Source organism: Leucoraja erinacea, chromosome 13 (assembly GCF_028641065.1).
Source record: "Leucoraja erinacea ecotype New England chromosome 13, Leri_hhj_1, whole genome shotgun sequence".
Lineage (NCBI taxonomy): Eukaryota > Metazoa > Chordata > Chondrichthyes > Rajiformes > Rajidae > Leucoraja > Leucoraja erinaceus.
In genome coordinates this window covers 31063242-31075576 of record NC_073389.1, presented here as the reverse complement: position 1 = coordinate 31075576, position 12335 = coordinate 31063242, and the positions used below count along the sequence as shown (strand labels likewise).

The following is a 12335-nucleotide window of genomic DNA, read 5'->3' as shown; positions in this document are numbered from 1 at the left end:
CATTTCCGTAGCTGATCTACATCCTGCTGTATACTTTTATAGCCTTCATCACTGACTGCAACACCAATTTTGTGTGTGTTGTCAGAAAACTTACTTACTAACCAACCCATTTACATCCAGATCATTATATATATATATATATATATATATTATATATATATATATATATATATATATATATATATATCACAAATAACAGAGGTTCCAATACAGACCTCCACTGGTCACAGCCAGAATAACACTCTTCCAGCAGAATCTTTGGTCTTCTACGAGTAATCCAATTCTGAGCCCAAATGACCAAGTTACCGTGGATCCTATGCTTCGTAATCGTCTGGATCAGCCTACCAGGAGGGATGTTATCAAATCCTTTCAGAAAATTCATGTAGATTACATCTAACTGCTTATCCTTATTGATCACCTTCGTCACTTCCTCAAAAAACTCAATCAAGTTCGTAAGACATTACCTGCTGCAGAGAATGCCGTGCTGACTGTCCTTAATTAGAGATATTGAACATTTTTTTTTTTTTTTTTTTTTTTTTTTTTTTTTTCGGTATTCACCAAGGAGAAGGATATTGAATTATGTGAGGTAAGGGAAACTAGTAGAGTAGCTATGGATACTATGAGGTTCAAAGTAAAAGAAGTACTGACACTTTTGAAAAATATAAAAGTGGATAAGTCTCCAGGTCCTGACAGGATATTCCCTAGGACATTGAGGGAAGTTAGTGTAGAAATAGCCGGGGCTATGACAGAAATATTTCAAATGTCATTAGAAACGGGAATAGTCCCCGAGGATTGGCGTACTGCGCATGTTGTTCCATTGTTTAAAAAGGGTTCTAAGAGTAAACCTAGCAATTATAGACCTGTTAGTTTGACTTCAGTGGTGGGCAAATGAATGGAAAAGATACTTAGAGATAATATATATAAGTATCTAGATAAACAGGATCTGATTAGGAACAGTCAACATGGATTTGTGCCTGGAAGGTCATGTTTGACTAATCTTCTTGAATTTTTTGAAGAGGTTACTAGGGAAATTGACGAGGGTAAAGCAGTGGATGTTGTCTATATGGATTTTAGTAAGGCCTTTGACAAGGTTCCTCATGGAAGGTTGGTTAAGAAGGTTCAACTGTTGGGTATAAATGCAGGAATAGCAAGATGGATTCAACAGTGGCTGAATGGGAGAAGCCAGAGGGTAATGGTGGATGGCTGTTTATCGGGTTGGAGGCAGGTGACTAGTGGGGTGCCTCAGGGATCTGTGTTGGGTCCTTTGTTGTTTGTCATGTACATCAATGATCTGGATGAAGGTGTGGTAAATTGGATTAGTAAGTATGCAGATGATACCAAGATAGGGGGTGTTGTGGATAATGAAGAGGATTTCCAAAGTCTACAGAATGATTTAGGCCATTTGGAAAAATGGGCTGAAAGATGGCAGATGGAGTTTAATGCTGATAAATGTGAGGTGCTACACCTTGGCAGGACAAATCAAAATAGGACGTACATGGTAAATGGTAGGGAATTGAAGAATACAGTTGAACAGAGGGATCTGGGTATAACCGTGCATAGTTCCTTGAAGGTGAAATCTCATATAGATAGGGTGGTAAAGAAAGCTTTTGGTATGCTAGCCTTTACAAATCAGAGCATTGAGTATAGAAGCTGGGATGTAATGTTAAAATTGTACAAGGCATTGGTGAGACCAAATCTGGAGTATGGTGTACAATTTTGGTCGCCAAATTATAGGAAGGATGTCAACAAAATGGAGAGAGTACAGAGGAGATTTACTAGAATGTTGCCTGGGTTTCAACAACTAAGTTACAGAGATAGGTTGAATTTTGGTTCTTTATTCTCTGGAGCGCAGAAGGTTAAGGGGGGACCAGATAGAGGTCATGATGAGAGGGATAGACAGAGTTGATGTGGACAAGCTTTTCCCTTTGAGAATAGGGAAGATTCAAACAAGAGGACATGACTTCAGAATTAAGGGACAGAAGTTTAGGGGTAATATGAGGCGGAACATCTTTACGCAGAGAGTGGTGGCGGTGTGGAATGAGCTCCCAGTGGAAGTGGTGGAGGCAGGTTCATTGGTATCACTTAAAAATAAATTGGATAGGCATATGGATGAGAAGGGAATGGAGGGTTATGGTATGAGTGCAGGCAGGTGGGATTAAGGGGGAAAAAAAAAGTTCGGCATGGACTGTAGGGCGAGAGGGCCTGTTTCGTGCGGTATTGTTATAGTTATTTATGGTTAAATTAACGATTCTTTCCATAATCCTTATCCCGTTAGAATCTTCTCAATGAGCTCCACTTCATTTCCCATTGACAACAAATAAGGGATTCACTAAAAAATTATCTAAGGCTCCATTTATGGTACGAGTGCAGGCAGGTGGGATTAAGGGGGAAAAAAAAAAAATTGTTCGGCATGGACTTGTAGGGCCGAGATGGCCTGTTTCCGTGCTGTAATTGTTATATGGTTATATGGTTAATTAACCGATTCTCTTCCAAATGTGGTGAATCCTATCCCGTAGAATCTTCTCAATAGCTACCACTGTCATTTCCCATTCCCACAAATAAGGGATTCACTAAAAAAATTATCTATCAGGCTCCTTTAGAAAATATGTCTGATAAGCAGTTGGTGTTGAATGTGTTCCTATTTTCAAGCTGTATGATTCAATACAATTATGACTGCACAAACTTGTAACTTAACACTCTAAGACCAGGGCAGACATTCAATTTTCTCATTTTGATCACAATATCTGAATGGACTAGTGCATCCTTCCCGACTGAAGAATTGAAATAATCTGTGGATAAAAAAAAACAATTGCTGGAGTAACACATCGGGTCAGGCAACATCTCTGGAGAACATGGATAGGTGATGTTGGGAACATCGGATGCAGTAGATGACTTTTGTCTCACCTGGAAGGACTGCTGGGGTGCCTGGATGGAGTTGAGGGAGAATGTACAGGATGTGTGTTAAATCTCCTGTTGTTGCAGGGGAATGTACCAGGGGAAGGGCTGATTTGGGTGGGAAAGAATGAGTGAACCGAGGAACTGCGAAGGGAACGGTCTCTGCAGAATGCGGAAAGGGGTGGGGATGGCAATATGTGACTGGTGATGGGATCACATTGGAGGTGATGAGAATGTCAGAGGATGCTTAGGCTGGTTGGGTGAAATGTGAGGACCAGAGGAATTCTATTGTTCCATCTAAGGGGAAGGGGAGCGAGAACAGTAGTACAGGACACAGAGGAGAAGTGGGTGAGGGATCCATCTATGACAGCAGGTGGGAAACCATGTTTACTAAAGAACGAGGAATACAAAGTAAATCTTGGGATCTGACCGTTGGGATTGACAGTTGGGGATAGTATATTTGCAAGAGGCAGGATGGCAGGAAGTGTAGTCCAGATAATTATGGTACTGCTGCACCTATTGTCTATTGTCTATGGAAGTTGGTACTCTCAAATTCTCTGACACCGCAGCATCCTACAAACTTACTGACTCCCACAGTTATCGTGGCTACACATCCTCCCATCATATCTCTAGTGGGAGGAAGTGTTGCCCAGATCCAGTATCTAACTATTCAGAACTCCAATACAAAATAAAACACTGCAGAAACATAAAATGGCATTCCTATGACTGCAAGTACTATAGAAAATGGCAATTAAGGTGCATTGATTAGATGGATCACTGAGGAGTGTTCATCAGTGATAAAGGCTTCCACCCAATCTGTGTGAATCTTCAGCTGTGAACATGATTCTTAGGGAGTTGCTGTGATGCTTTTCTCTTGTGATCTTTTAACTTAACTTCGAAGGATCACATTGAACCAGTGACTTTTCGCCAGGTGGCATCGTACGATGGCAGCCTCGCCAACGGTCTGTCTCGTCCTTTTCTTTTGTTGTTTTTAGTCTGTTGTTAAATGTATGTTTTAGTGTATCTTTAGTTTTATATTATGTGGGGGGTGGGGGGGCGAACTTTTTATCTCTCCTCCATGGAGATGCAAGTTTTTCCATATCGTATCTCCGTCCGCACTGCGGCCTAACATCATGGAGCTGGCGGTCCCTTTGCTGGGGATCGATTTCAGGAGCTCCAACCGCGGGGAGGCTGCGGACTTGACATCGTGGAGATGTCTCTCATCCTCCTCCCCTCACTCCCATTCTCTGCCCCAGGACCTACCCAGGTCGTAGAGCAGCGCCAGGGCCTGGAACTCAGCCCGATTCTTGTACTCGGCCCAGCCCTGGACCCAGGCGTGTCCTTGGTTCCAGCGGCGGCTTTTTTCTGGGTGCTAGGCTCAGCTCTCACTCCAGCTCGAGCACCAGCCTCGTCTCCAGCCAGGGCCTGCGGCTCTACTCTCACCACCAGGTGTCGGGCGCCGGCAGCTGCCACACGAGCGCTGGAGTGGCCCTCCCTCCCAGAGTGTCCCATCCTGCCTTGCGAGTTCATTGTGACGTCGCTCGGGGTTTTTTTTTCGAAACGCGTGACTTTTCTGGCTTTTTTTAAAAACTTTAAAGGATTAAGAAGGGCGGAAATATAAGTGGGAATGCAACGGGAAGATGTTTATCGCCTCGATGGGAAAAATGTGTGAAAATGGGAAGGCTGTGGCCTAGCGTTTGGAAGAAAATAGCAAAATAGAAATTGGCACACAAACAGCCACAAACAAGACAAAGAGTTTTAGTAATGGTATAGATATCAATGCAAATGTATTTTCTGCTGTAATATTTAATCATCTGGCCTGTGATTATATCAAACATTTATAATTGAATTTGTTCACTGATATGAGCTTATGTTGAATGCTGTTTTTAAATTTCTTAAAATGTAACAGTTGTTATCTTGTAATATTAGTTATGTTCACTGTTTGCATGCAGCATGGTATGTTTTACTGTCTGTTCATTGGCTTAGTTTTAATATGCAACCAGCATTAGCCACACATTGGATTAGCTGTATGCACCAGCAAAAAGCCAACAGATGATAAAACTAACCAGCATCCTTGATCTGGGAAAAAGGAAATAAATATCGAATGTAACAGGCGATGCATCAGTTCCTGATTATACACTGGTGTAGAAGTGAAATAGAGAAGCGTTCTGGACCCATTGGAGACTTGGAGTCCTCCAGACACAGTTAATGATTTCTTAACTCAATAAGGTTAGTGAATAAAGTTTCAACTACTTTCACTGACCTTAGCCATTTCTTGTCCATCTCTCTACCCCCCCCCCCATAGGCTTGCAAGCCCATTTCAGAGGACATTTAAGCATCAATCCCATTGATGTGGGTCTAGTGTCACATTTAGGTTAAGAGCAGCTGATTTCCTTTCTTAAAATGACATCAGACACTTTTTTACAACTACATTTCTGTGATCATCATTACCAATTACTAGTTTTTTTTATTATTAACTCAATTGAAATTCCACAGATGCCATGGTACAATTTGATCTCTGGTCCTTTGATTGTTAGTCAAGTCTGTTAGTGAGTAATTAATCATTTCACCCCACACATGCAACATTATACATTTTTTTCGAGAGGACATAGAAACATAGAAACATAGAAAATAGGTGCAGGAGTAGGCCATTCGGCCCTTCGAGCCTGCACCGCCATTCAATACGATCATGGCTGATCATCCAACTCAGTAACCTGTACCTGCCTTCTCTCCATACCCCCTGATCCCTTTAGCCACAAGGGCCACATCTAACTCCCTCTTAAATATAGCCAATGAACTGGCCTCAACTACCTTCTGTGGTTGAGGACTAGACTATAAAAACCTGGATTTAATGCTGAGGCTGTAAGACACTGGTCAGACCGCATTTAGAGTATTGTGAGTAGTTTTGGGCCCCACACCTGTTACATTTTAAGTGCTGGTGTTGACAAGGGTCCAGAGGATATTAACGAGAATGATCCCGGGGACGTTTGGGATAACATATGATGAGTGTTTGATGGCACTGGGCCCGTACTCGCTGGAGTTTTGAAGGTTGAAACATATTGAAACTTACCGAATAGTGAAAGACTAGATAATGGATGCGGGGAGGATGTCTTCCCTAGTGAGAGAGTCTAGGACTAGAGGGCATAGCCTTAGAATAAAAGGATGTACTTTTAGAAAGGAGATGAGGAAGAATTCCTTTAGTCAGAGGGTGGGGAATCTGTGAAATTTGTTGCCACAGACAGTTGTGGAAGCCGTCATTGGGTATTTTTAAGGCGTAGATTGACAGATTCTTAGGAAGGGTGTCAAGAGGTATGGGGAAAGGGCAGGAGAATGGGAGTGAAATATAGATCAGCCATGATTGAATGGCAGAGAAGATTCAATGGGCCGAATAGCCTTCTTCTGTTCCTATGACTTATGAACTTATGAGAAGCTGTTTAGGTTGTTTGGTAATCTTGAGAGTGGATTGTGATAAGTCAGAACGTGGCTGCTGCCATGATTTAAGTTTATTTAAGATGTTAAATAAATAATATAACTTTTGTTTAGTCCTGATGTGGAAGTCTTTGATGATGATTTTGATCCGTGATGTTGAAGGCGTTGGAAGTCGCGTTTAACTTTAATCCAGTGATGAAATCACCAGCAACTTTTTTTTTAAACGGAAACGGAAGCGCAGAATGGATTTTCTTTATCAACTTGTAAGTCAGAGCAAAAACCTCTGACCACCAATATAAACCTGAATTTTAATCTCCGTGATTTAACTTACAGAGGTACCGACCCTAATAACGGTCGTTGTGACAATGGGCACCAAGCACAACGACCTTTACGTGATCTTTACTGTACTGTATTATCTTTATGTTACTGTATTTTTCTCCTGGTATTGATGAAGATATTTCCATAGATCATCATCAAAACGTATATGTATGAGGCTTGTTTATGAATTAAATATTCATGACTAAATGTGGGAGAGTTTTTCATGTCACCTTTTTGGTGTCCAAATTGGTGGTAAAACGATGAAGATTTGTCTGTCATGAAAAAAGATTTTGACTTTCGGTCTTGAAGTTATCTAATTTACATCTGTTATTTATAATGGTGGGTAGATTTTTCAAATGATGGGTAGATTTTTGTTAAGAACAGTGTATTGGTGTAAAAAACTGAATAATAATCTTGTTCCTCAAAATCTCTCCAGTATTGTAAAAAGACACATATGGAACGGGCTGCCAGAGGAAGTGGTAGACAGGTACAATTATGACACGTTAAAGAAACTTGGGCGGGTATGTAGATAGGAAAAGTTTGAAGGAGTATGAGCCAGACCCAGGCAAGTGAGACAATCTCAGTTAGATAACTTGATCAGCATGTACAAGTTGGGCCATGGACCTTGTTTCTGTATTGTATGACTATGACTAACAGTGTGACTATGGTCCTGCAGATGAGCCCCTTTTCAGTGGGAAGCTTTTTAGAGACAAGGTGCAAAAAGACTGAAAAAAGTATTGAAGTGGTGGTGTATCCTTGATTGATACCTGTCTGCACTAAGATTCTGAATGTTGAGGGCCCAATGGTTAAGATTACAGCTTGAATACCATTATGAAACAGATGTAAGATAGAGATGATCTTCTCCAGTTTACACAATGAATTTAGTTTTGCACTATATGGTTACCTAGTGTTAGTGTTATGAATTTATTGTATTATTGAATATTTGTGTGTGTGTTGTTGCATTAATGGGCCTGTGAAACTGCAGCACGTAATAATTCCATTCCATTGCCGATACATATGACATTTAAACACACTTGACTGTGTGGGAATGCCGTGATAATTAATTCTGAAATTGCCCATTTCAAAGATTTGTCAGTCAGGACTTAAATTTCCCAAAACAGTTTATTTGCAAAAAGCCACCAGATGGCACTTGAATAATGCACGTCCAGTGTTGATAATGATATAAACAGTTCCAATCCAAAAATATCTGCTATTCTTGAGGCAGAATCTATGTGATATCCAAATTGCAGCAGGATTATAGACAATGCAATGAATTGCTATAGAAACTTTAGCAACCATCAAGGACTAGTCCCCAATTATACCAGCTATCAAAATTGCCAGAGTATCTAAATGTTTCTGGAAAAAATAAAAATTATTAGATGCATTTTATAAGTTTTAAAAAGCAATTAAAAATAGCGGAAAAAAAATGTTAGAAGTGTTAAATGACGAACAAATAATTTTTTTAAATGGAAAATCACTTATTTCACCAGCTATGCAATCTCCATTGGATCAGTGGACTTGCAGAATCAAGAGCAGAATGGCCCAGTGTAAGTCCTGATCCCACTCCTCTCCCAGCACCATGGACAGAAGTAAGCAGCAAGTGGGCATTGAGCTCAGCCAAGAGTCTGGCACTTCTGTGTCCATGCAGTGCTGTGAACATTTACCAGCATTTAAGCTGAGAAAAGCTGTTAGTTCCGTGTCAAACGCTGGTGCTTACTAGCAAAATCTTAAGTCGATCTGCTTGCAAATAGTGTTGACATGGAGGGAGGCATGTAAGGGGGAAATAAGAAATGAATATGTTCGAAGTCGAACTTGAAGGGAGAGGAAACTCAAATTTCTAACTGCATAAAATAAATGAGACACGGAAGTTGTAAAATTTAAAATATATAATGCATCTATTTTGGAGAGGCCATTTTTTCAATATATAATGTTGACTTCACATATTCCTCATACTAATTTCCTGAAAGTAACTTCAAGAAATTAAATGTTTTATCAAGGCTATGGAAGGCATGTTTTTTCTCTTTTAATTATGAATATCAGAGGCAATTAATGCATCCAGTTCATGGCAAGTAGGATGGTGGCAATATTAAAATTATTCTGAAAGTTCCTCATTTCATTTAACTCTTGCCTCTATGTTACCTACAGGGTATTTAAGAGCAACAAATAACCCACTGAAAGTGGCTAGGAATGTCATTAGTGTTTTACAATTTCAATATACAAATAGAAGTGGCTGCCTCGCCAACAGTCATGTCTGTCCTTTTTTCTTTTTGTTATTTTTAGTATGCGTTAAAAAGTATGTTTTAGTGCTCCTTGCTTTGTTTTATGTGGTGGGGGGTGGTTGGAGGAAACGTTTTTTTCAATCTCTTACCTCGACGGAGATGCACTTTTTTCCCATATCGTATCTCCGTCCCCACTGCGGCCTAACATCGTAGAGTTGGCGGCCTTTCCTGGAGATCGACGGGTGCTCCAAGCTGCGGGAGTCTGCGGGACTTTAATATCATGGAGCTTGTGATACCTTTGCCGGGGATCGAAGCTCCAACCACGGGACCTGTGGACTTTAACATCGTGAAACCTAAGGTCTCTGGTAAGAAGAGGCCGACTCGGGAGCTGCATGCCGTGGAGAGAGTTTCAACCGCCCCAACGCGGGAGTTTCGATCACCCCGACGGGGGCTTCGATCGTCAGCTGCAGGGGCTTTGATCACCCCGACTGCGGATGGTTTGACTGCCCCGACCGTGGGAGAACAAAGAGGATGAAGATTTAACTTTATTGCCTTCCATCACAGTGAGGAATGTGGAATATACTGTGATGGATGTTTGTTTATATTAACTTTTATGTGGTGTGTGTCTTGTTGCTTTTCACTTAGTATGGCTATATGGTAACTCAAATTTCACTGTACCTTAATTGGTACATGTGACAATAAAGTGACCTTGAAATCTTGAGAAGTGCTATTTAAATGGGTACTGGGTGATTTTTCTGATTATCAATGATGTAGATGAGCATCGGCTTGAGCACACATGTTTAGTTGGAGTATGATAAACTACAAAAGCTATAAGAGTAGCTTTCATGAAAGCAACATGTAGCTGTAGCAGACTCTTGGGTAAACTACGCAAGAAGAGTCTGTTTATACTGAACAAGTATGGCAATGATAGTCCAGTCAGCAAAAATAATGCATTGTTTTATATTAAATGCATTTTTCCTCATAAGTTTAGTTTGTCTTAGAGACATATACCATGATCGTATGTGTATGGGGGAGGGGGGGTTCCGTACCAGTGGTTACTTCCTGTGCTTGAATTGCCAAGGGATACAGAATAAATGAACCAAAGTAAAAACATGCAATATTCTATTATGCTGCTCACAGGCCAATTGCACAATAATTGAGAGAAAGCTTTACTATTGACTAAGTAATCTGCTATTAATTGTTAGATGCCCTAATGACTACATGGCCACAGCTTATAATAGAAAATTATGGCCTTTCCTATTGACATACTTTTGAAGACATGTTGTTGTTGTCTCTGGCAGAGGACAGAGAACCTTTTTGTGTGTACAAGTCTACATACTCATTACTACAACTGCAGATGAGCCAAGAAATATAAGATCTGGTTCCCATAGGCAAAGTGAATGGCAGAGTGGTTGAGATAGATACTGCACAGATCTGATATAACCTCTGGAAAAGATACATTCTTCCATATAGCCATAATTTTTGCAGTGACGGAATATTCTCATTCCTCATCCTCCACAATGATGTTGAAGTTGAAGATATCAAGATGCATGTAGAAGGTGCAAGGTGGGACAGGGAAAATAATGGTTCAAGGTGATGCTCTGTTAATCTTATAATGTGATATTCCATGTTATAAATTGAGGGATTAGACTGACATGCTCAATAGGTTGTATAGGAAGGAATAGCAGATGCTGACATACCAAAAGGCTCAATAGGTTTGCAAGTTAAGCATGGATTATACTGACAGAGACCACTTATCTCTCTTCACCTGTTGCCTCAGATGGTGGTGCTGGGCCTGTCCTTTGAGCTTCCCATACTCACAATATTTATCATATGGGAAATTGAAGATTAGTAGTAAATCTTTCTATACTTCCTAAAGTATATTTTAAATCAAACAATTCCCAGTTCTGATGGAAAAGTATAGATCTGAAATGTTAACTTTCTCTCTACACAAATGCTGTTGATCTGATGAGTATTTCCAGCAATCTTTTTGTTATTTCACATCATAAGGCTTTTGTGTTGTAAGACTGTGATCAATCTCCAGGTCAGATGGTTGTGCAACATGGAGCTAGATATAGAAGTGATTGAGTTCTTGATGCCTTCCTCAAATCCTTCTCTGTGGAATGTGTGTGAGGTGATGGACAGAAAGATACTGACATTCAGGAGTTGGATTGATTTGACAAACAAGCTGTTCTTAATAGCGAATCATCTTTCTAACCAACTCACTTGATTGTTGTAAATGTATTCATTACGTAGTTTGCACAATTTATTTGTGTAGTTAACATTAAGTGAGAAGGGATGTCCACATAATCCATTTTAGTAATGATCAAATGAGGAATGCTTATCTTTCTCTTGAGCCTGATGCTCTTCCAACAAATTCCCTACTTATAGGAATGCTCTTCACCTGGTGATCAAATGATTTTAATTATTTTAAATGTATTAAGAAAAAGAATATTCATTTTATTTCTGCAGGTACAAAACAAAAGATGTGAAGCCATACTTAAGCGTTTGGTTTGTCAATTGAATAAAATTCAGTCCAACAAACGTCAGTTGACTTGGGACATTCAACAGATGGAAAAAAATGCAGCACACCTGAGAAGTTGTCTCGGAATAACAGAGGAAAACTTGTAACATAAAAGATTTAGAAATCCTACTGCTTTAAAGTTAAATGTACAGGAGATATATACTGCTTACAGATGTTGATATTGCAAACTTCATTTGGACTGGACTTTCACAATGTGATAGAGACCAATGCTCCTCTGTCAGTCATTTTAACAATAGCCTAAGCATGTTATTTTGTAGTGTTATCTTCAAAATATTGGGCAGAAGAATAACATGGATGTGTTAGTGAACATGTTTTATAAAGGAGTCCAGAGGCATTTTCAATATTACATGAATTTGGCTGAAAATTATTTTATTTGCAAGACAATCAATTTTTTTTAATCTTTCTGATTGAACCATACTTATTTTTAATTTAAATTATTTAATAATTTATCAATGTTTTCCTGTGATCATATTAGAGTTCTCACGCTAACTTCAGGCCGTTAAGAAATGCAATTTTCATTCTTGTTCGGGGTATTGTAGTTTATCATTTTCGTTTTACAACTTTAAAATTTGTTGAATTTCAAATAAACAATGAAATGGCATTTTTCTATAATTTTAATGAACACTAATTACATACTGTGACAGTGCACAAAGTACATCAGAGAATATAATCACTTTATATTCAATTGAAACATTTTGCATCCTTTTCTATGTTGCTTTCCTCCTTTTCTCGCTGTTTGCTTCTCCACACCTGGTTATCCTTTTTTCTTTTGCAGCAGGGAAATGAGCTGTTGTTGCTGGAGCTGGAAAATTATGATGTTCAACCTTTTTTCTCATTACCTTCAAGTCACATGCTTACCTTGCTCTCATTACAGTATATTATTTCCTTCCATACACATTCCTTACCACAACTCTTTCCTATTATTATCC

At 39.5% G+C, this 12335-nt stretch overlaps 1 protein-coding gene across 1 annotated transcript in view; it reads left to right on the top strand.

Moving 5' to 3' along the window:
* LOC129702804 (coiled-coil domain-containing protein 122-like) overlaps positions 1-12017 on the top strand; it is a 42693-nt gene extending 30676 nt beyond the window's left edge. The window contains exon 5 of the mRNA XM_055644790.1: positions 11334-12017. Coding sequence (XP_055500765.1) covers positions 11334-11492 — 159 coding nt within the window. The 3' untranslated portion in view covers positions 11493-12017. The remainder of the gene's footprint in view (positions 1-11333) is intronic.
* Positions 12018-12335: the final 318 nt, after the last annotated feature.